Source organism: Meles meles, chromosome 15 (assembly GCF_922984935.1).
Source record: "Meles meles chromosome 15, mMelMel3.1 paternal haplotype, whole genome shotgun sequence".
Classification (NCBI taxonomy): domain Eukaryota; kingdom Metazoa; phylum Chordata; class Mammalia; order Carnivora; family Mustelidae; genus Meles; species Meles meles.
In genome coordinates, this window is record NC_060080.1 from 51,277,572 (window position 1) to 51,301,831 (window position 24,260).

At 53.6% G+C, this 24,260-nt stretch overlaps 1 protein-coding gene across 5 annotated transcripts in view; it reads left to right on the top strand.

Moving 5' to 3' along the window:
* The window catches only part of SFXN5 (sideroflexin 5), a 112,606-nt gene that overhangs the window by 52,747 nt on the left and 35,599 nt on the right, over positions 1-24,260 (top strand). For all 5 annotated transcript variants that reach the window (XM_045979798.1, XM_045979795.1, XM_045979794.1 and 2 more), the window contains 4 exons: positions 6,463-6,516; positions 7,303-7,359; positions 8,768-8,833; positions 19,619-19,709. In XM_045979798.1, coding sequence (XP_045835754.1) covers positions 6,463-6,516; positions 7,303-7,359; positions 8,768-8,833; positions 19,619-19,709 — 268 coding nt within the window. The remainder of the gene's footprint in view (positions 1-6,462; positions 6,517-7,302; positions 7,360-8,767; positions 8,834-19,618; positions 19,710-24,260) is intronic.

Consider the following 24,260-nt stretch of genomic DNA (forward strand, 5'->3'; position numbering starts at 1 on the left):
AGGAGGGATTAGGTCCGTAGGGATGGGGTGGAGCGGACAAGGACAATTGCTGGACCCGGTGCTGTACTCATCCCCTGACGTGGGTTTTGCCACCTGATTGTTTTGACACACATGGTTTCCTCTCTGGATTTTCTGTACTTTAAAAACATCGTTCTGCTATTCCTTGAGTCAGTTTTGCATGGGCGGCTGCCAAGGAAGTGGGAGCTGCTCAGTTCTCTCTTTCTGAGCCCCAGGATCACAGGACACAGAATTGTGACCAGGGGCCCTGCTCCCCTGTCTTCGTCTTCTGCTGTTCACGGTCCACCTCTGGCCAAGTGGCTCAGGGTATCGGGTGGTGCCCGTCTCTCCGAGCGACACCGTAGCTCTCTGCAGAGGTTAGAATCCTCCAAAGGAGTCCTGAAGTGAAGATGTGATTTTTCTTGTGGGCCATTTGCTATACGGGTGCCATTGGCCTCATTCTGGATTCTGTCCTGAGATGAGGCTCAGGCCCAAAGCACCCTTCTTCCTGGACTGGCCCGGACAGCCCCAGAGTTGGGCGGTTGGTCACCAGGTGGAATGATAAGCTAGGCTGCTCAGGAACCAATATCACTGGTGAAGACGTAGTTCAGGTGCACTAGTTACAGTACAGAATTTTGGACCACAAAGCACCCACATTCACTCTTCATATATAGCAACTCCTGTATTAAACGGCTTTTGCTAAGACCGTGCTGGGTAGCAAATACCCACAGAATTTCCGTGGCGACCGTAAGCATTTATTCTTAGGGGGTCTGTGATTACTGGGGTTCAGCTGGTCTACACCATGCTTGATGGAGGCAGTCCTGCTCATTGCGGGCCCGGGGTCAACTGGGAGTCAGCTGCCACGGGCTGTGCCTTGCTTCCCATGCCTTTTACCCTCTTCAGACCAGGACACTAGTCAGGGTGTGCCTCCTTGTGGCCATGTTAGACGCCCAAGATGACCAGCAGAAACACATGTGGCCTCTGAGGCCTGAGCTCCAGTCTGGCATGCTGCCACTTCCTCCCACTTGCCCCTGGCCAGAGCATGGAAATATGTTCTTCCCATGGTACGGGTATGAATGCAGGGAGGAGTGAAGAATCGGGACCAAAAACTCAATCTGCCCCTCTCCAAAGGCCCACACCACCGTGCAATTCAGACTTTAATAAAAGGAGTAAGGAAGAAATGGGAGGTGGTGGTCATGGTCACAGACCATCCCAGATGTTTTCCCGGACCAATAATTCATGTTATTTATTTTTTAAGATTGTATTTATTTAATTTATTTTTTTAAGATTTTATTTATTTATTTGACAGAGATCACAAGGAGGCAGAGAGGCAGGCATAAAGAGAGGGGGAAGCAGGCTCCCTGCTGAGCAGAGAGCCCGATGTGGGTCTCCATCCCACGACCCCGGGATCATGACCTGAGCCGATGGCAGAGGCGTTAACGCACTGAGCCACCCAGGCGCCCTGTATTTATTTATTTTAGAGGTAGGGGGAGGAGGAGCAGAAGGAGAGGGAGAAGCAAATTCCGCACGAGCATGGAGCCCAATGTGGGGCTCGATCCCACCATCCTGAGATCATGACCCGAGCCGAAATCAGGAGTCAGATGCTTAACTGACTGAGCCACCCAGGCGCCCCCAAGATTTAATGTTCTTAATAATGAATTAGCAATATTCTTCTAGGACGTACAACACAGTGTGGGCCCAGCTTGGTGCCGAGTACTCTGGGGGACATCGGAGAGAAAAGCCCTGATTCTACCTTCAGGAGCTCCCCATTCTTTGAGGGATGAGGCTTGTGTTGGAGACAAGATGGGGGCAAGATGATGCTCAATTATATAACGTGGATCGTGGAGTTCAGACAAAAGAGAGACCAGCAAAAACTAGAAAAGAGTGAGAGAGGAGGAGAAGAACGAGGCCTTACACTTTATACTTAACAAGTACTTGCTGCACGCAGACACTGGACCAAATTCCTCCCATGCCTGCCTCCCCCCATGGTCATCCAGATAAGTACCAGGGCAGTTGCCATTTAACAGATGGGGGGAAAAATGGAGGCACAAAGAGCTCAAGTAACTTGTGTGCGGTCACGTGGCTGCTAAATACTAGAACCAGGATCTGAGTCTAGCTCTTCCTGTGACCAGAGCCTGCGCGTTAATCCCCAGGGCCCATGGCCGGCCACTTGAGGGAAGGGAGGCAGCAAAAGTGGACAGATGTGTGAAGAGGACAGCTGCCAGGGGGCGGGAGCTGCGGAGGGGACCCCAGCCGTGTTACGAACTATAAATGGGAGCACAGATAGGATGTGCGATTTGGCCAAGGTCCTGCAGCAAGATCGGGTGGAGGCTGGGCTGGAAATTCTGGCTGTTGGCTCTCCTTCCACTCTCCCTGGTACCAGCCGCTTTCTGGGCGCTCTCCACCCGTCTGCGCGGCCACGCCTGAAGCGTTTCCCTCTTGGAAGAGGTGCAACCCACTGGCATTGAAGCCGGGTGGACTGGCTCCCTCTCTCTATCCATCTCTTTCCTCCTTTCCCCTGCCATGTTCTGGAAAGGGCAGCGTGCGGGAATGTGGGCAGGTTGCACCAGAGATATACATCTGAGAACTGAAGGAACATTTATTTTTAATTTCGACTTAAAAAGAAAAAAGGAAGTTATAAAATATCTGCTCTTGCTCCTGGGACTGTGCAGATGGTGCTGCGAGTTGCCTAATAGGGAACGGGGCTGGCACCCATGTGCTCCTGGCCCCGGCAGCCTGACTGTAGGACCTGCAAAGTGGGATCCCTGTTCCCCTTGCCTCAGCCTCGGATGGTTCCCCTGGGTCCTGTTTGGGGGCCCAATGCAGCAAGACTTTCCGCTGCCTCTAACCTCACCCTCCCAGGTCTGCTGATTCTTCAAACCTCCTCCTTTAAGGAGACCAGTCTCTTGGCTGTCCCTGCTCCTGTGAGTGTGCACTCTCACCGCCCCCCACGCACACGCACACACACACACGCGTGCACGCCTCCGCTCCGGCCCACCACCTCCTTCGGCAGCCAGAGCACACTGATCTCTCCTTCCTGAGCTCTGGTTGGGATGTTTGCATTTATCCACTTGACATACCCAAGTACCTGATTCAACCGTCTGGTCATTTTCACGGCCAGGTGTTATAAAGGATATTCTCATCCATTCTTCCGTTTGGTCTTTGTGTTAACTGTGGTTAAGTGCCGTATATTCCTCTCTTTCTGTATTCTCTATTGAGAGCACCATGGAACCTGGTGCCTAGAAGATGCTTAGAAATGGGCATGAGCGTGACTCTTCCTTTGTGCTCCAGTGAATGAGCTGGAAAAGGGAGCCCTCAGATCAGAGAGTTGGCGCCCTCAAGCCAGGAATCAGGAGATCTTTCTGACTTTCTCTAGCTTGCTGTGAAGCTTTAGGCAAATCACTGAATTTCTCTAAGCCTCAGTTTCCCCATTTGTAAAATATAGAACCTAATCTCTCTTTTCTCTGAGCCCCAGAGTTCTTTTTTTTTTTTTTTAATTTATTTATTTGACAGACAGAGATCACAAGTAAGGAGAGAGGCAGGCAGAGAGAGAGGAAGGGAAGCAGGCTCCCTGCTGAACAGAGAGCCTGATGTGGGGCTCGATCCCAGGACCCTGAGATCATGACCAAAGGCAGAGGCCTTAACCCACTGAGCCACCCAGGTGCCCCCTGAGCCCCAGAGTTCTGATAAGGATCATGGTAAGTGACATAGGGGAAATGCTTAGCAAAATCAATCAATCAGTCAGTCAGTCAATCTCTTTAAGAACACGTAAGGGGTCAGAGGTGTCCAGCATGGTTAGAGCAGGGTTTGGGACAGGAGGCTGGCCAGGTTTGGCCAACAAGAAGAGCTCACAGGTTACAAGGGGTGTGTGTGTGTGTGTGTGTGTGTGTGTGTGTGTGTGTGTGACATAGCCTGACTATTATTTCAGTTTAGTTTAGGGCTGTGGTTTGTTCTGGAAAAGACTTGATGTCACATTTAAAAAAAAAAAAAAGGCTGCCATAGAAAATATAAGTGAAGACAAAAATGAAAGAGTTTAGGAAAGGGAAGAAGCTAGGAGTGACGTTTGGGCATAAAATGCATGTAGTGAGGGCCTGTGCCCTGGACAGATGTGAGCCATGGAGATCTGGCCTGAGGTCCTTGACAGTCGGTGCAAAGAGAGACACGGTTAAATGCTCAAAGTCTGCAAGATAGATGCAAACCAGATGCTCAGAAGTATACATTTCTGACCCCAAGACTAGAAAAATGTCCCCCAGGGGGGTTCATAAAAGGGACTCTCTGCGATGAAAGGAGCTGTGAGTGTCCTGGACTACGGTTGTCCCAAGAGGCTGTATCTTATGACACTTCTGATGGCCCAAGCTCAGGGCAGGGGATGTGAGGGGGATCGAGAAGGAGAAGACAGCATGGTCCATAATACACACGTGCTCTAGACCAGGTTAGGGGAATGAATGGCTGAGTTCCCAGCAGGGAAGAACAGCTTTCATCTCTTCAGGCTTTGAGAGGCGGTCAGACAGGCACAAGTGTACACAGACATCCACACGCGGACGCACGCACACACTCGCTGGGTCCCATGGTCGGCTCCCAATTTCAGGCCTCTCTAGGCACAGCTTCCTCTCTGTGGTCTGGCTCCTGGTGGCTGGAGCCTGACTGGGAGGAGGTCTGGGTCCCCATCAATACTTCTCTGCCAGGCTGGGTGAGGAGGGGTTCCCTTTACAGGCAGTGGGGTGATCTCAGTTGATTTCATACCTGCTACTTGGAACCCGAGAATAGAATTTTACACCAAGGTAGGACCTCCAAGCCCAACCCCCTCACTCTATAGGTAAGAAAGCTAGAGCCGGAAAGGGGACTGTCTTTGGCTGGTGACACTGTTAGCTGGAGATCACACCAGGACGGGGCCGAGGCTGGGCTCCAGAATCTCCTGATTCTCACTCCAGTGCCCTAAGCTGTTGCCGCAGAGAAAAATCAAACTGGGATCTCCTTTTGGGGAGAGAAATCTCGTAATTCCTCACTGGAGCTATGGAGTGGCTTTACATTATATAATTTTATTCAAACTGATATGGGCCAATAAATATAAATGTGCGTGTGTGTGTGTTTGCTGTCTTAAAACATTTTAATGTTTAAAACATGATTTACAAATGCTGCTGAGGATGTCTAGAATTTGATTTACTGCATAGTATTGAATGTTTATACTTGCTCCTTACAGAAATCCTTGCCAAAGAGCCATTTTATCTACAGGAATAATAAATAAGTCAGTATGTGATGGTTGTGCACATTTCCCCCATACGCAGTGGTGCTTGGTAGACGTTATTTTGCACACAAGCGCTCAAAAGGTAAACTCGAGAGAGACACGTGAATCCCCGCAGGCCAAAGTTTGGCCAGTTGTCAAGATGAGATGAGACAATTCATCTTGATGTAAACCAAAAAAAATGGAGTCAGCAAGTCGAGCTCTTAGATGACATTTGGGCTCTGGGAATAATGAATCCACACCTAGCTACCGGTACTCAAAATGATTTTTATCTGGGGCGCCTGGGTGACTCTGCTGGGTAAGCATCTGCCTTCAGCTCACGTCATGATCTCAGGGTCCTGGGATCGAGCCCCACATCGGGGTCCCTGCTCAGTGGGGAGCCTGCTTTTCCCTCTGCTTGCTGCTCGCCTCTGCTTGTGCTCTCTCTCTCACTCTGTCTCTCTGACAAATACATAAATAAAATCTTTTACAAAAATGATTTTTATCATCATATTTTACGTTTTTGAAAGTTTTGTTTATTTATTTGATAGCGAGAGAGCATGAGCTGGGCGAGAGGCAGAGGGAGAAACAGACTCCCCCCAAGCAGGGAGCCCGCTGCAGGAGCTCCATCCCAGGACCCCCCCCCCCCCGGGTCATGACCTGCGCCACAGGCAGACACTTCACTGACTGAGCCTCCCCCCACCCAGACACCCCTGTCATCATATTTTAATCCTCACAGAAATCCTATGGGGGTGGCGAGGGTATGAAAGAGCAGGGTTAGCTGAGTGGAAGTAAAGATGTTCCTTTGGTTTGCTTCTCTGTTTTTATTGCCCCTCTGCCCCCAGTTATGGAAATAATATGTGTCCAATGTTTAAAAGAATAGAGGAATATTCTAGAAGACTGTGAGAAACTACTGTCACCCAGCCTCCAGAGACATCTACATGCTGAGCTATGGATTTTCACATGGAGATACGGATAGGCCTATGTTTGTGTATATGGTTATACAGATGATGTGGCTTCTTTTCTTTACCAAAGTGGGATTGTGCTGCAATGTAATTCCTCAACCCAGTTCCCATGCTTCTTGCACCCTCCCGCCGCCATCAGCGGTCTATGCGTACCCGTCGTCCATCTCAGTTTGTACAGATCTGGTTTACTTTGCTTTGCGACTGTGTCATTTTTCCTTGGCAAATGTATAGGGTGTTTCTTTGGCTTTATCCAGGCTCTCCCCTCTTTCTCTCTCGCAGGTAGTGGGTCTTCTCTTGCCCAACCAGACGCTGGCGTCCACTGTCTTCTGGCAGGTAACGGTCCCTGGCCAAGAGGTCTTCTGAAGGAAGGATCCACCAAGTGCTCTTTAGAACTCCCTGGTCCCAGTGTCTCCCCTCCAGGCCCCTCGGGAAAAGTCACCCTACCTCCCACCCCTCCCTGACCCAGTGGCCCCTGGGGGAAGCCCGGAACTCAGATTCGGCTAAGCAGGTCCCAGTAGCCCACGCCTAGGCCATCTTATGTGACTCTAATTTTTGCACAAGGGGATGAGGGCTTCTTTGTGGCTGCCCCATGCTCCTTGGCTGTTTGTCCCAAGGCCTGTGACCTCAAGGCCCTCAGCCTCATTTTGATATAAGCCTCCCTAAATCTTCAGGGAGGGTAAATCCACCACCAACCCCAAGGTGGAGAGTATTTGGTACAAGACACTGGGCTGGCGTATTTTTGGAAGAGGTTCGGGGCTGTCGGTAATTCCCGGGGCTAAATGTCCACTTTCTGCCCGAGAAGTAATACAACAAGGGTGATGTGTCAAAGGCAGTGAGGCCATCTGGGGCAGTGAACGCCGTGATTCTGGGAGAGGGGACGGTCTCTGGGTTGGGAAGAACTGCCCGCAGGGGCAGGACCCCTATCCTGGTTTGCCAGGAACTGAGGGGTTTACCGGGGTTTCCATGCTGCTGGGCAGATGGGAATGGTCAGAACTGTAGACAGAACCAGCCGTGAGTTGGAGACAGCATCCCGTGTCTTTCTGGAGGCTGTGACCACCCGGGGTCCAGGCCCGGCTTCCACCCCTTCCCTGACATCTCCTCTCCCCCGTTCCCTTTCAGTGGCTGAACCAGAGCCATAACGCTTGTGTCAACTATGCAAACCGCAATGCCACCAAGGTGAGCGCCGCAGACCACCCACATGCAGTGGCAGGGAGCAGGGTGGGGAGACCCTCCTCCCTACAGTGTGGCCTGCCACCATCGGTGGGGTTGTGGGGGGAGGCGTTGGTGGCTTCCTCTGCATTAAGCCTTGTACTCTTCTAAGCACCTGATTGAAACTGCCAACCCTTCTGGAAGGGCCCACCGGGGAGGGGCTGTTCACATGAAGTGAGGAAGGCCCATAAAATGGGAATAGAGTGGAGGCGGTGGGAGGGACGAGCTCTGTTGGCTTCAGCATCCTCCTTGGGCAGCTCTTATCCCCCCGATCTTGGATTAGGATGGCATCAGCCACACGGGGACGGAATTCCCCTCAAGCTTCCTCCAAGCTCGCCTGGAAGCTATCTTGGTGCCCCTAGACGGTCGGCTGTAGAGTGGAAGGGCTGCTCTTGAGGGGTGAGAGATTCTGAGGGGACCAGGCCCCCCTCTCCCCCAAGTCCCCTGTGCTCCTGGGACAAGCTCTCGCTGGAGGCCCTGTCACCCTTCCCTTGTCTAGGAAGGAGCTGGGCCCCTTCTTCCCCAGCAAGGCTGTCTGTCCTGCACTTCTGTCCCAAGGCAGGGAGAGGGGAGGAGGAGTCCAGGTCCCACTGGGGGGTGCTCAGTTTGGGAGGGGGAGGTGTGGGCATTCTCTAACCCTGGGGCAGAGCAGGGGAGAGCTAGGAGCTGGCCTGGGAGGTAGGATCTTCTGGGCCTGAAACTCTAAGGACACCCCCTCCCCCATCTGAACCTTCAATCTGCATCTGGCCTGTGTGATCCCCATGTGTACAGCTCTATTTGGATGGCTCCCGTCTACCTTAAACCAAACATCCCCCAAATTGCAGTCAGAGCGCCGCTAAAGGCAAGTTCCTTAGCTCCTTAATGTGATCTGCTGCAACTTGGGTTGCGTTTTTCTGTGGAAACGTTGAGCAGTTGTCATCTTTTGGCACGGCCACCTGGTCTGCCACCTGGGTTGACCATTTGCGGAAGAGCCAGCCAGGTGTAGCCAGCCATTTCCGCCTCGGCAGGCTGCCGGGTGCCAGCAGCCCACATCCAGCATTCGTCCCTCTGCTGGCCCTGCTTGGCTCAGCTGTGGATGTCCCATTTTGGCCCTCGCCATTGTCTCCCTCCAGCCAGCAGGGCCTGCCAGTGAGCTCTTGAGAACAGAGCGAAAGTGCCATGGGCCCTTCGACTCTCCCGGGACATTGCCCCCCTGCGTTTCCATGTCTGGAGCTATGCAGAGGGAGGCCCGGGTCCCTTTGGCTTCCAGAGGGACCTTTGCCTACTCACCTGCTGGTGGGCAGGATCATCTCTTGCTGGCTGGGGCTCTTGGCAAGGGCGGGGTATGGCTGCTTTGGGCGCCCAGTGAGCCTGGAAATCTCTCTCTGCCTTCCAGCCTTCTCCTGCGTCCAAGTTCATCCAGGGCTACCTGGGAGCTGTCATTAGTGCCGTCTCCATCGCTGTGAGTAACTCCGTCCCCACTTCTCTGTCCTGCTGTGCTGTGGGTGCCCCCCTCCCCAGCAGCTCTGGCCACACCTGTCTGAGGTCAGGGCCAGGCGAGGGTGTGGGAGACAGAGGGTTCTGTGGGTGGGCCACCAGGGCAGGCTTTCTAGGCAGAGAAGATTTTGGTGACACTTTAACAGGGAGACATGAACTTGAATAGAGAGAGTGCTGCAGATTTTGGAGAGCAGGTGTGGAGGGGGGCAGTGCCCATGAGTGATGCAAAGGGCCGCATGCTCCAAGCTGAGGGCAGGGGGTCTATTGCTAGAGGGGTCCATGTTTACCCAGCACCCTCCTCAGGGGAGCTGCTCTTCTCTCTTGGTGACGTGGCTGATGCAGGAAGCAAGTTGCTCAGGAACAGTTTCAGGGCTGGGCCACAGGCTGGCTCCCCTTTGCCTTCTGCCTGAGCTCCCAGGGCACTGCTGTCTCCTCTCGGTGGCCTGGGTCAAGTGGCCACATGGCCCACTTCCCCTTGGATGCCTATGAGCTCTTCAAGACAAGGCCGATAGGTTCGTTTGAATCCCACAGGACTTTGAGACGGGAGCAGCTTGGAAGTAGGCTAGGTTTGTAAACCGACTATGTGAGCCTAAGTCTGGATCCCAGAGGAGGGCTGAGCGCAGGTGACACAGTGAGGGGCCTGGGCCAGAGCCAGAGTGGAAGCTCAAGTTCTCAGGACCTTGGCTACATTCATCCCACTCTTGAACCCACCCTCACACCTCCATCTGTACTCTCTAGATCCTGATTAGGGGCTCTCCAGAGTGGACTTCTAGAGGGTAAAATTCACTTCACAACTTTGTCATTCCATTCATCACACAATAAATACACACAGTTAGTAAGAAAACACTTAGAAGATGCAAATAGAAAAATTCACATGTAATGAAAGAACTCACATATAATCCTCTTTTTTGTAAATCCCACTTTCCTCATCTTTGCCTTGTCATTAAATATAATAATTGTTCACAACTATGTACTAACCCGTTGCACCATACGCCGTCATTGATTTCACTGTTCTGGGAAAGTAGGGATTTGGGATTGTCTTGGGGTGGCTTCATTTACTCTGCTCCCATGCAGACCACCTCCTCTCCAAATGCCCTGTGGGGGAGTGATCCCTGTTTCATGCCCAAGATTTGAGCTCCCTCCCCGAATCCTTGCCTTAGACCCAACAAGAAGGCAGACATTGCTAAATCTATTCACATGGCTTGCCCAGAGACCACAAACCCTACCCTGCTGGTCCTCAACCCAGCGGAGACTTCATTTGGGGTTATACAAATTGGCAGTCCCCAATTCTGGGGGGTGATTGGCAAAGGTCAGGGCTCTTGTGAGAATAAGGGGCTCTGTTGCCTCCTCCTTGCTTTTTACAACAAGAGGAGCTGACGGCCCTACCTAGTTCAGCAGCTTGAAAATCCCATTTTCCTTCTTTGAGGTGAAGGGTGAGGTGGGGCGGAGCTGAGGGGAGGAAACCCCGTCAGGGATAATACTGAGCAGCCTGGGAAGAGCTTGAGTGAAGGGGACCACTGTCCTGGTGGGACGGCCTCCTCCTGCAGGCTTGGCGCTCCAGGCTGTTTGCATCCCCACTCCCCACTATCCCATGCAAGGGGCCTGTGGTCATTCCATCCCTATCACTTCCTAGGATCAGACCCAGCCCAGATTGTGGGGTGGGGGCTCTGATGTGGAAGCTGCAGTTACTGGGGACTGGAAACCCTCCAGGCTCTCAGAGCCAAGGTCTTACCGTCAAGGACTAGGTACCTCACGCTGGGGATTGTGCCCTCAGGGACTGTGTCTGTGCCGGGGACACCCGTCTTCCAACTCCCTGCCTAGCTGCAGAGTGCTCAGAGGCTTTTCCTGACCATGCCAGCCCAAACTGTCCCCCCACCCCCAAGTCCTAGAAACTTCCGTCCTTACCACACACTCCGTGTGTCCCGTCCTGTCATCTTGCCACTGGATTACAAGTTAAGCAGGGACAGGCCCTGCGTCTTCTCCCCCACAGAGGGGGCGCCAGCACTGCTCCATAAATACTTGTTAATTAGGTTGCTGATTGATTGCCGGGCTCAGGAGGCCCCTCTCTGCCTAGATCCCCAGTCTCAGCGGTGGTGGCGTCCCTCTGCCTGACGTCTTCACACAGTGAGGGTCTAACTCCGGCAGATGGAGCGGGAGTTTCTGACTTAGAAAATCTGCAGCTTGCTTGCTTTTCTTTTGTGTGTGTAAATCACAAAACCTCCAAAGAAAGAGGCTTTATTTTATTTTCCTTTCCCTTGTTCTCTGGAACCCTGGGCCCGCGGCCTCATTAACCGATCTCTGCTTCAATTAGTGACAAATCCCCTCCCAGGGAGAACCCGTTAGAAGGCGATGACCTGCAAACAAGTGTCACGGCCCCAGTGGTTGGCCCAGCTCTGGCATTAATTAAAACGAGTCCCTACAAGCAGGCGGTGTGGATGGGGGGGCTGACAGGCTGAGGGCAAATCCCAGGGACTGGGGACAAGCCGGAGTGGAGGCCAGGCCCGAGAGGCCAGCCTCCTCCCTGAACCTTTCGTCTCCTTCAGAAGAGCCAGAGCCCTGACCTTGGCCAGCCATCCCCAGAATCAAGGACCCCCAGTATGCATGGCCTCCTGAATAAAGTCTCACGGCGGCTGCAGGACCCCAGTGCAGGGGTAGCAGCCTTTTGGTGAACTCTCTAAATAGATTTGGCAATGTCTGGCTTCTTGCTCGAGAATAAAAAAGAAATTTTGTCTTAAGTTATTTTTGAAATCTAACAGTTTGCTGTCTTTTAACAAAGGAAGCCTCTGTCAGTCCTCAGTGTATTTGAGTTTGGGGATTCATGTTGAGCCCTTCTGTGGTCAGCTTCCCCGGGTGCTGGCTACACGAGCCTGAGACCCACTCTCTCCCTTCAGGGGTGTGTTTTTCCCTTCAGGCATTTGGGAGGTCCTGGCGGGGGGGTGGGCACAGATTGGTGTGTCCTTCAAGATGTGGAGAGGAAAAGCTGAGGATTCTCTGTGGTAAAAGGAGAATTATGATGAAGGTGACCCTTGGGTGCGGTGGGAACTAGGGAAGGGGCCCCTCAGTCACACGGGGCCAACTCTTCCAGGAGCCCCGCCAGGGTTGGGAGGGGGGTCCAGTTGGAGGGCACAGCACGCGGAGAGGCACACAAGAGAACATGATGGATTCCGGAGTTGGGGAGATGAGTGTAGCCACCATGGGACAAGGGATGGGGATGAGGTGATGGGGAACTGGGGAGGAGCAGGGCCCACCCGGGAGTTAGGGGGCCATGTCAGCTGCCCTGCCTCAACTCAGGAAGCTGGGTGCCGCAGAAGGTGTAGGCAGAGTGGGCTGGAGGAGAAGTTGTGATGGGGTGGCAGGCCCAGCAGATGACCTCCCTCATGGACAACCACCTCCTGGATGAGAATGGACCTGTGGCTGGAGAGGAAAGCTCGGGGCTGAAGTCCTACTTGCTAAAGTCAGGAGGGGTTGGTGGAGCCAAAGTGTGAGAGACACTTCACACCTGGTCCTCAGACCCCTCACCTCCAGCCAGGTCGGTGGGTGACTGAGGTCTTTCCCTGTTGGGGCATTCCTGGTCTCCATTCCCCAAGCGTCTGGGCCCTGAGGGATCCTTTCTGTATAGGATACGGTAATTGTCTGTTAACCTTTACTAGATACTGGAATCCAAGGAGGTGTTCGAGGGGGGCTCCCCGGGCTGAACCCCTACCCCTCCCAGTTCCCATCGGCCACTGGCAGCTCCAAGTCCCAGTATTAAAGTGGCAAATAATCACAAGAATCCTAATGGCCAACATTTTTGGAGGGCCTTTATGTGCCAAGCACCACTTAAGTTCTCTCCTGGTTTCACAGACGAGGAAACTGAAGCGCAGAGGTGAGACCAGTGACAGAACTAGGATTCGAACACAGATTTAGTCAAACACTCTTTGGCTAATACAAACACCCAGTTTTCTTCCTGCTCCCACTGTGGCCTGAGGAGGAGGGAAAAGCCAAGCCATGTTCTTGGCTTCCAGTTTAGAGGAACTGTTACCATGCCTCCTGACAGTTAAGTCTGCCCCCCAGGTACCCTTGGAACAGCAGGGACTGGAAGAAAAATTTTGAGAGGCTCTTCAGGTGTAATGGGGTTAGACCCTCTCTCCAACTTCATACTTGGTTTCTGCACCTGTGCTTTCTGGCCAAGGTTGCGTCAGCAGCATGTATTTGTCCCTGGTCCAGAGCGTGTCCCACCTCCTGCAAGACCATGTCTGGCTGGTTCTGTGCTCAAGGGTGGTTCTGTGGTACCTCAGAGTGTTCCCTGTGATCCAACATGTACCTCACAATCTTCCCTGGGATCCAAGTTGTACCTCAAGGTGTTCTCTGTACTCTGTATTCAGGGTCTACTCTCTCAAGGTGTACCTCAGTCTGTTTTCTGTGGTTGAGAGTATACCTCAGGGTGTTCTCTGTAGTTGAGGTGTACCTCAGGGTGTTCTCTGTGATCTAAGTTGTACCTCAGAATGTTCCCTGTGATCCAGGGTGTACCTCAGTCCGTTCTCTGTGGTTGAGAGTATACCTCAGGGTGTTCTCTGTGATCCAAGTTGTACCTCAGAATGTTCCCTGTGATCCAGGGTATACCTCAGTCTGTTCTCTGTGGTTGAGGTATACCTCAGAGTGTTCCCTGTGACCCAGGGTCTACCTCACTATCTTCCCTGGGATCCAAGTTGTACCTCAGAGTGTTCTCTGTGACCCAAGGTGTACCTCAGTCTGTTCTCTGTGGTTGAGAGTATACCTCAGGGTGTTCTCTGTAGTTGAGGTGTACCTCAGAGTGTTCTCTGTGATCCAGGGTGTACCTCAGTCTGTTCTCTGTGATTGAGAGTATACCTCAGAGTGTTCCCTGTGATCGAGGGTGCACCCCAGGGTGTTCTCTGTAGTTGAGGTGTACCTCAGGATGTTCTCTGTGGTAGTAGTTCAGGGTGCTCTCTGGGATCCTGAGTATACTTCTGGCCCTGCTGTCCTTCTTTGTGCCTAATGGAGGTAGGGGCCATTGGCCTGGGAATCCCAGGTCAGACTATTGTCTCACTGCCCTCACTGTGATTGGCTTTCGGGTTGGGGGGCCCATTGCATGGACCCTGAAGCAGAATCTGAAGTTTTCCAGAAGCCTGCAGATGGTGATATTGGCAGTGGTGAGTCTGACATGAATATCAGTTCTACATCTATTCTATTCTGGGGAGGACAAGTTGTTGTCCCTTCCCACATGTAAGGAGTCTGATGTAACTTGTTTTCCAGCAGGTGGCCAGCAGGTCCCTGCAGGACATGGTTCAGGGGTCAGGATTGGTCACTGTTGCTAGCAAAGAAGACACTCAACTGCCGCTGAAGTTGACTGGCATTTTAGCCCACATATGACTCTGTCCCAGCCACCTTGGCCCGTTGCCTGTGGACCCCAATTGACCTCCATAGAGGGTCATAGGGTCCCCGTGATTACCAAGAGTTTATGCTACAACAGGCGCCCTCTGCTGGGCATTTTTGGCACCTCCAAGATTCTTCGACCCACCCCAGCCCTGGCCCCACTAAGGCTCACAAAAACCCCTAACCATCTGCTTACATTATTATCCAGCACCCAAGAGTAGATCTAGTTTTGGAATCTCATGTAATCTCTCCTTTCAGGCATGTTCTCTTCCCCATTGTTCTCCACGACCCCTTGGTCCCGTTATGACAGGTGCTAGTGGAATCCACAGCTGGCTACAGACCCCCTGGTATTTCCTGCTTCGAAAGTTCTACTGAGCCTCCTCCCTTCTTATCTGGCTGTACCTCCCACTTACCCTTCAGGACTCAGTCAAGCTCCCGCTTTCTCAGAATGCTTCGCAGCCTTGGGGCCACCGCATGCCGTCCACTCGGGAGGACTCCGCCCCGTGTGTGTGGCATTTAGCCCCACAGAGCTGTGTTTGCTAAGGTGGACAGCAGAGAGTGCACAGGACAGATTTCCTTTGTGGCTTATTTCCTCCTGCCTCAGAAACCATTCCCTTGACTTATTCTAGAATATGTATTAAGCACCGACCCATGTCCCCAGGCACCAGGAATTCAGTAAGGAGTGAGAGAGACACAGGCCCTGCGCCCAGTGCTTAGGACCTACTGGGAGAGTAAAGAGGCCACAGGTAAAAGCATTTCTGTGCTATTCAGTTTTTTTTAAACAAGATACATGTATTACTTTGAGTCCCAACATTTTGAGGAGGTGAACAAATATAAATCACGAGACTGTGATCGGGACAGGGAAGGAAGGGGTCTGGGTTCTGTGAGAAGCTGCGAGAGGGGCACCCTGAGTGAAGAGGAGGCCTCTCTGACATTTAAGCTGAAAGGTGAGGAGGCTGAGGCCAGCAGCGCTTGAAGGCACTGGGAGGAGAGGTGAATGCGGGGAAGGAGGGAGGGAGGGTGGGAGGCAGAGAAGGAGAAAGAGAATTGGCTCATGGGAGGGGTGGGGCAAGGTGAGGTGGCTGGGGCCTTGCAGGCAGGGCCCTGTGGGTCTCTGAGAGCAGTGAGCAGCCCCGAGAGGCTAAAGCAGATGGATACCCATCTTTAGAAGACCGTCCTGGCTGCTGTGTAGAGAGTGGACTGGAGGGAGTAAGAGCACAAGTTAGGAAGTGGGCAGTTGTCCAGGGAGAAGAGATGGGTGCTTAATGGTAAGTGGCTGGAGCAGAGAGAAGGCATCACATTCAGATCAGCTTCGCACACTGGGCTGCATGGAGGGAGGGGGAGGCTCCTGTCCAGGAAGATTCCTGGGTTTCGGGTGTGAGTTGCTGCTGGGAGTGGAAGAGGACAGAGGGTGGGTGAGGGAGAGCAAACAACCTTGATCCGGAGCATGTGAAGGTGGAATGGCCGAAGCCCCTCTAGATAAAGGCGTCCTGCAGGGGTTTGCAGTCACAGGCTGAAGTTGAGGACACAGCTGTCATGCATCGCTCAAGCCCCATCCCACGTCTCCTCTCTGGCCTCACAGAAAGGAGGCTGCTGTTGGCCTGGGAAGGACGCTGGTGCCTAAGGGGACATATATCAGCGAGCTCACAACTCCTGAGATCTTGTGTCACTAAGTCCCCACCCCAGTCTGCTTCTTGGTGCTAGTCGGCACTTTACCCCACCTCGGGGATTCTCAGGAAGCAATCTTCCCTCTTCTGCTCCTGTCTGCTGCCCATGGCAAATTCACCGGCCTGGGAGCCAGGACGTGGAGAGAAGTGTCCAGAGAGGGTCCACGGCTTCCTCAGGCCCTGCTGATGTCCCATGGGTCCTGGGCTCTTGCTTCTCCTGGGACCCCTGTCTGCTGACCACAAGGGGACTGTTGTGTGCAAAACCCACACCCTGTTTGTTTTCCTCTCCACCAAAATGGAGCCCCCTGTTTGGTTAATTTCTATTTTGTGGCTTATTTGGAGGCTGTTAAAACAGACCCCGGGGGACCCTCAGCAGTGATTGTTCCATATCTCATTATCTTTCCCGAACCCGATTATTAGCTCAGATTTTTCTGATCGCTAGCTGCTGTTCGTGATGAGTTGTGTGCCATTAATGCCAGCTGGTTCCCTTAAACAGGACCCACTATGCCAGGGAAAATGAGCTGGCATTCAGAGCCACCAGCCACTTGGCTTTTTAATTTTAATGGGCTCCACCAAATGTTCCAGGCCAAAGGGCCCCTGAGGAATCAGCACAGACGGGCTCCCAACCCCACTGTGCAGCCCAGCCTGGTTCCTTCCCAGGCTGTGGCCATCCTAGCTGCTGGGACAGGAAGGCCTGAGTTGGGGGCTGTGGCAGGAGTTGGGAAGTGGCCCTTTGCCTTCCCTGTATTTGCACCTTCCTGCTCTCTGGCTCTCAACTGTTGGGTGAGCAGGGTGACCTCACCAGCTCCTCGTCTCCTCACTTGGCTAGTCCCCTGCCCCTTCCCCGGCTCAGGCATGCTGGCCATATTCAGGGATGAACATGTTGGGAAGACCCCAGTGGGTTTCGGGGAAGGGCAGGCCAGAAGAGATCTGGGATCTGGGCATTTCTTTTCTCTTCTTTCCTCCCCCTTTACCATGCCTCCCACACAGAGTTGGGGAGACAGGCTAGGACACTCCCTCTGGACTGTGCCAGTCCTAGCAGGAAGGCTTGAGGACAAGTCTGAGTATTTGCTACAACCAGTGGCCACTATTCCTCATCCTTCCATTACACTCCAGCCCTTCTTGTCCCCAAGAGGCTGCCAGGTGAATGTCCCAGTTGCCTTTTTCTAAAAAGAATATATGGGTTGGGCTGGGGTTTGAACTTAGGCCTTTTGTTTTATAGCTGGGGTGGGGGTGCAGGCAGGGCTGGATCAAGGGCCCTATCTTCCCTGACTGGGGCTATCCTCCTCTCTTCTGGACTGTAGCCTCAAGCTGGTCTTTTCAGAGCTGATTTTGCTATTCAAGCACATCAGACATTTAGGCATCCTTCACTGAGATGGAAGACACTTTTAAAGTAAAGAACAACAGTTAAGAGCAAACCTTTGAAATTAGCAGACCCCTGAATTGAAATCTAATTTTGCATGCCTCACAATAGCTGTATGTCCTTAGGTAAAGTTCCTTAACCTCTCTGAACTCGTCTGAACTTCTTTGAATCTGTGAAAAGAACCAACATGCCCTATCTAGAAGTCTTGAGGTGGGGGTATAATTCAGACGTTTAATGGGAATGTGCTCAGCTCATGGCCTGGCACCTCCCCATGCCCCCTTCCTCTCTTCTCCCACCACCAACACCAACTCCTGCCTCCCTCTGCACTTGCCCTCTCTGCACTCTATAGGAACATGGGCCCTGGCCTCTGGGGGCTGGGGGGTCACAGAAATAGACAGTCATTGGCTGCAGAGAGCTGGGGAGCTTTGGACTCGCTAAGCTCCATCTGCAAGGCAGGGCACCCTGGAAGCAGGGCAGCAGGACCTAGTGTGGGCCGGCAGCCCCCCAGCCTGCCCTGCGGTCCCCAAGCTGCCACACATCTCCCTGCCTCCCAGCCTTTCCTTGAGTAAGCAGAAAGCATAAGAATTGGACTCTGAGGATAGCAGCTCGAGGCTTCCAATCTAGACCAGACCCCCAAGAGCCCAAGCTGGATTTGCCTGGCTGGATTCTAGCTCCATGGGGCCCTGGGCTTCCTGTCTGCCCAGGTCACTGCACCATTCTTGCTTTGACTGCTGCAGTCCCCCTGCCACCCTGGAGGCCTTCCCCAGGCTCTGCATCTTCTCCAGTGACCTGGAAGGTCAAGGCCAGAGGCAGGGCTGTAGGTGCATGGTGGCCTGCTAGCTACCAGGTGAGCTGGAGCTGAGAGCTGGCTGCCCCAGGCCTCCTTAGTCCAGCAGTCCTACAGCCGCCCCTGCTGCCCCTCCTCCCAGGAAAGATCTACAGGGTAGGGGCTAGCTCTGGCCTCCGTTTGGGGGAGCAGTGGCCTCTCTACACCCGTTTCTGGTCTGGCCATGTGCATCCCGCCTTTTCTGTCTCTATGCCACATGTGCTTGTGCTGTTTTCCCCACCACAATTCTCTTTCTTCTGCTCTGCCTAACCCACCTTTCCCTCCTCCAAGCAACTCCCCTTCCAGCCTTTGCTGATCTCCATCCATTCATCTGTTTGTTGGTTCGTGCATGTATCCCTCGGTTCCATTTACTGAGCAAGTACTACATGCCTGCCATTGTCCTGAGTGCGGGTCGTACAAAGATGAGAAAGACATGGTCCCCCCCTCCCAGTCCAGCAGGAGCAGTGTGTGCTGGGGAGGAGGGACTCAGGAAGCAAGAGGAAGCCAGTTCCTGCCTGGGAGAGGCGACCTTCTTACACAGCTTCATTCACCGAGGTCTCTTATGCCCCAAGCTCATGCTAAACACTAGACATACATTCTTATAGCAGCCCTGGGATGCTGTAGGTATTACCATCCCTTTCTACAGACAAGGAAACTGAGGCGGGGAATGGTTCAGTGACTCCCACTGTTAGAAAGTCACTGGAAGGATTGCTCAGAGGTGGGCCTTATGGAACCGATGTGGACTGGGTAGAAAAGGAAGGCATTCGGGCCATCTGGACAAGCAAGGGCAAAGGTCCCCAAGGCCAAAAAGCTCCCATAGCATCTGGTGAGCAGTAAGCTGGATTCCGGGAAGGAGAAGGTAGGGGAGCCACTTGAAGGAGATTGCATGTTTTCACACAGGTCATGGGGAGGAGCTGGTCGTGGTACATGTGGTTGGACCTGTGTTCTAGAAGGATAAAGGACAGCATGGGGGACTGAACGGAGTAGGGAGTGCCCAAGGTGAAGGCAAGGGGACTCCAGTGTCTCAGGCTGAGGTAGGGGGGCTGGGGTCGAAGTGAAGAGGGCATGAGCCGGGGATGTGTGCTACGCCCTGTCCTGCTCCGGTCTCTGCTCAGCTTAGCTCGGCAGTCACCTGTGGGCACGTGTGCGGATCTCCGGAGCCCTGCTTAGGCCCATGCCTGAGCCCACAGTGGGGCCTGAGAAAGGGGGTGCTCAGAGGCTGAGGAGAGAATGAGGGTTCCCACACTTAATTTACTTGCCGATTCTGTGCTCTGGTAACAGCAGCATTTCTTCTTCCCTTCTCTGAGAGGTCTGAGGCTTTCCCCTCAGTCTTCCCACAGGCTGCTTCACTGGGATGACTGGGCCACGTGACGCTTTGCATGGCGGCACTGGGGCCAGGCGGCAGCAGGCAACGCTGACGACTTGGGGTCTGGGCAGACAGTGCCGCTCACTCTCTGCTCCTGCCCCAGCCTGCCAGGCCCCTGCAGCACCACGCACGCACGTTCTCTCTCTCTTCCAAAGGTGGGCCTTAATGTCCTGGTTCAGAAAGCCAACAAGTTCACCCCGGCCACCCGCCTTCTTGTCCAGAGATTTGTGCCGTTCCCCGCCGTAGGTAAGACCTGCACCTGTGCCGAGGCGCATGAGCGGGTGGGCGGGCACCTAAGAGTCACACCTGGGTGGGCGGGGCTTCAGGGCTCTTGGGGAGTTGGACCACCTTTGCAGACCGTTTCTGACATCAGGGGTCTCCTGGCGTGGGCGACTAGACAGAACATGGGTGGACAGAAGTAAGGGTGACCGGGGCCCCGCTGGCAAGCCCTGTGACCGAGATCCTGCTTTGAACACCGGGATTAGCCCACAGGCCCCCAAAGAACTAGTAGATAGAATTCGGTGGATCCTATGAACTTGGCTGGGAGAAATGTCTACACTAGCCTCGAACTGAAATGTAACATTTCCTTTCATTGTGACTGTAGGCAGCAAGCCACAGTGATGAGAAAGTGGCTTTTTCACCCATAGAAATCACAGATATTTTCACGTCCCATTACAGTTACGGGGATTCTAAAATACTGTTTATGTGCAACACTAAGTCAAAATTATGATATTTATTTAATCCGCTGGTAGGTCTTGTTTTTTAACTCATTAATTAAAAAGCATACCTGTTACTATACCACAATGAAAAAAATAGTTTGGTAATGTATTCCAATATAATCCCTTTATAATCCTGTGTGTTTTGTGTCACGCATTTGGGGACATTATTTGGAGGGGGTGCATGGGCTTCTCCTGGCCCATGACCATCACAGGGATTCCGGGCACAAAAGAAGGCCCAGAGCTCTTTCTAGTGTTCCGAGCCCATGGGTATTGTGGACCATTGAGGTTCTGGAGGCCTCCATTGTAGTCAGGTAATTGTGGTACGTGTGTGTGTGTGTGTGTGTGTGTGTGTGTGTGTGTAGGGGATTTCGCTGCCTTTGGCCGAGACTTTGCTGGTTTTGGAGGCTCTGAGCTCCCAGGAGATGCCTTGGGCTATCCCATCAGGCCCAGCCTGGCTCTTGAGAATCCCACGCCTTGCTTGGAAGTGGGCGCTGCAGTAGAAAGTTTTTTAAAAACTAAAAAGAAACAGCATTGGCAGAAGCATGAGGCAGTGTGTGATTCATCATCAAAAGAGAAGTATACACTTGAACCATGATACCAAGTTCAAGTGTGATGCCAGAGGACAAGGCTGGGGGGCAGTCCAGGAGCGGCGTGAGGTCCTGTGACCTCCCGGGTGCCAAGGTTAAGGCTGAAGAGCCAGAGTCAGATCCAGGTTCTTTGTCCCAATCTCATGCTTCACCTCCAGGGCTCAACTTCCCCACCTGTAAAATGGGAGTGCCGGTACCTACCTTCCTATAGCCCAGAGCTGTGGGAGGATCAGACAACCACAGACCAGATTCCATTCATAGGAAAGTGCTTGGGAGCACCTGCAAAGCCCCTGCGAGGAGGTGGGAGATCATTACCTGACAGCCCCCCGACCTTGTTGGCCAGAGGCTAATGAACTCCCAGGCCCAGCTGCCAGGGTGAGCCTCAGCTGACCCAGATAATTGCTATAGCAACTCCACACTTTTAATGAACTCTCAGCTATTTCTGGCATGGGCCACTAATGGAATAACTCTTTAGATCTGACTTTGTTAAGGGGCCTAATTGAGCGAACAAGGCTACCGATCTTGCGTTCCCCACTCTCCTGGGCTGGAGGGTCAGAGGCAGCCTCAGAAGGTGGGCGGCTCTGAGCTGCACTGGACTGGATCTGGGACTCGGCCGAGATGTAATCTGTCCTTGAGCCAAGCTGCAGACAAGGACTTTGCCACCGGTCCGTTCCAGCCTGGCTCTGCTGGCCATCTTGCTGGATGACCTTGGGGGTGGTCCTAACCTCTGGAGCTCCTTCAGAAGAAAGACCCCACTTTCCGGTTTGACCCTGTCTGCCATCCCCACCGGAGACTTTCTGACGCGTTCCTCTTTGGGCTCCAGCCTGATTCTCCTCCTGGCTGATCTGAGAGGAACCTGGCAGGTTGTTGAGGGGTCTTGAGATCTCCCTAGCCAGTTGCACAGGTTGCACACAATGTGGTTTGCCGTCCCAATAGTCCTAGTTTGCCAGGATCTTGAGAGCAGCAGATCCTCTCTGGCTGCTTCCCGAGTCCTGGCTGTGTGCCTGCCTTCCTTCCACCCCCAGCCCTGGTTTCTCCTCGCCTACACAGAGGCTTCCACCTTCCAGGCCCCTGATGTCCTCCCAGGCCTGTCTACAAATGGCGCCTGCTGAGTCCCCCCTGGTAGATGCCCACATGGTGGTGTGCAGGATAAACAAGCATGGCTTTGGGGCCCCTTGTTCTCTCAGGCTGCCCTATAGCCCGTGCACATGGCTACCCTTCACCTTATTCTCAGGCTTAGATGGCCTCTCTAGGCCTCACTGCGTGCTGGCAGGGCCTCGGTCCCTCCGGGCAATCACCCTGCTTTCCACGGCCAGCTAGGCCAGGCCACACCAACAGCGAGGACACCAAGAAGCTTTCCCAGGACTTGCTTTGCCTGGTAGAGAGTCCATTGTCCTTCAGACCCTTGGGGAGGCAGGACTCAGGGACCCTTTCGTGCCCACAGGAAGGAGGAGGTTGAAGTGACAGGATTAAGCCCTAGTTGGCGGAATGAGTGTGAGCGTCTGAGGGGAGGGGGGTGCAGTGAGTGTAGAGCAGAAGGGCTCTTGAGGGGGAAGGGTCCTGAAAGGGCCTGCCTGTGTGCCCTGTGCTCAGAGATGACATCCCCACCCCCTCCTTCCTGACCAAGCTGGGAATTCAGGCTCTGTTGATTCTTCCCATTGCCCTGCCAAGTGAGTTCTGCCCTGCTCCAGCCTGCAGTTTGGGAGACAGGAGGACACCTCGTTCTCCCACCTGACCCTACTGCCCTTACTCCTCTCTGGCCTTGGACCAGCCTCCACTTCAGCCTCTCCCCACTGGGATGTGTGTGACAGACTGTAGGCCTCCCCTGGACCTACAGGGGCCCTACCGTTCTCCATGTCTTCCCCAGCAGGCCTCTGTTCCCCCTCGTTCCCCACATTGTCTCTCTGGGAGGACAAGGCAGGGTGAGCCATCCCCATTTTAAAGCAGAAGATACACATCCCGACTCTCTGAAAGTTATCCTAAGTTGGCTACAGCCCAGACCGCAAAGGCCCAGCCCAGCTACTTTCAGCCCCCTTGGACAGCCCCTCACCCACGTAGCTGAGAAACTGAGGGATCTGGCCCAGAGGCGCCCCACCAGGAGCACTCCACCTCCAGGCTGATCCGGGTTTTTCAGCGGGGGTTGTACGTGTGTGCGTGCACGCATGTGTGCCGAGCACGTGAGGAGCCCTGAGGACGCCCACTGAGCCCTTCTCTCCCTCATGGTGGTTCCAGAGCATTGCTGTGCCCTGGTCCAGAGCAGCCATCATGTTGGAAATCTCGGTTTCTATTTATACATGGAGATGCTAGGAGAGCCGGTGAGCCCAGGAGCATGTGTGCTGGCATCGGAATCGATTGGGGACTGGTAATTAATTTGTTTAGACCTTAATTAATTCTCCAGTTCTTTCTTATTTGTGGACTGTCACGCTTAATTGTGTTCAGGAGCTCGAGCTCAGAGCAGGCCCTCCATTAATTGATGGTTGCTGTGAGGTGGGAGTTAATGGTTTGGGGAGCTGGGCAAACAGTGTAATTAAAGGTCAGTCGAGGAGGCATTGGAAAAACACCACCCCCCCAGGTCCAACTGCCAGTCTCCATGAGCAGAGTCCATTCCAGGACAGGCAGGCCCTGCAAACAGCCCTCTCGTGAGGCCTTGGACCGGGAGCTGGCAGGAGAGACCAGCGGGAGGAATGAGGGGTCACAGGTCCCACAAGGGGACACTGGTGAGAGGAAGAGGCATGCATGGGGCAGGGCAGCTAGCCAGGGGCCAAGAGGGGGGGATCCCCAGGTGTCCCCAGGGCAAGACATCTCGGTACCAGGGTCTGCATATGTGTATGCAGGGGTGAGGGAAGGAAGCCCTGAAGGTCACACACACCCCCTGCCCCACCCAGCTGCCTGGTCACATCCACTCCCAGCAGGGGCCTGTGGGCTCTGAGCTCCCTGAGGCAAGGCCTGAGCCTCAGCCTCCTCACCCCTTTGCCAGAACATGACTTCTTCCTGCGCTGTCCACAGTAGTCCCTTATGTTAAATGTCACCGCATATTCTGTTCACCGGGGAGTCCGTTCCTCGGGATGTCTGGGCAGTGCTTGGGAGAAGGTCTTCTGTCCACACATCTGGCCCACCCCATCTCCTCACTCCCTTCACCACCCAGGCCACTGGGGTCTTGGTGTCATGGATTCCCCCTTTGTGGCTCCTTGCTTGGTGTTCAAGCCACCTTGCTTGGCTTGGGAGATGGCCACAGCAGTGTGCCCAAGCCCCAAGGGTTAGTCCTGGGCACCCCACCATGCCGCATCCCCGTGGTTAGAAGACAGCAGGGTGCACCTGTATCAGCCGAGCCTAGGATGTGCGTTCCTTCCATCTGGGTCAGTGACAATGTGGCATCCACAGCCCTTAGGCTCCTCTGGTCCTTTCCTTGACCTGGCCTCTGCTCATATTCCTTTGGCACTGTGGTGAATCTTTGACCTCCTGTCTGCCTCTCCCAGGGGCCCCAGGCCTTT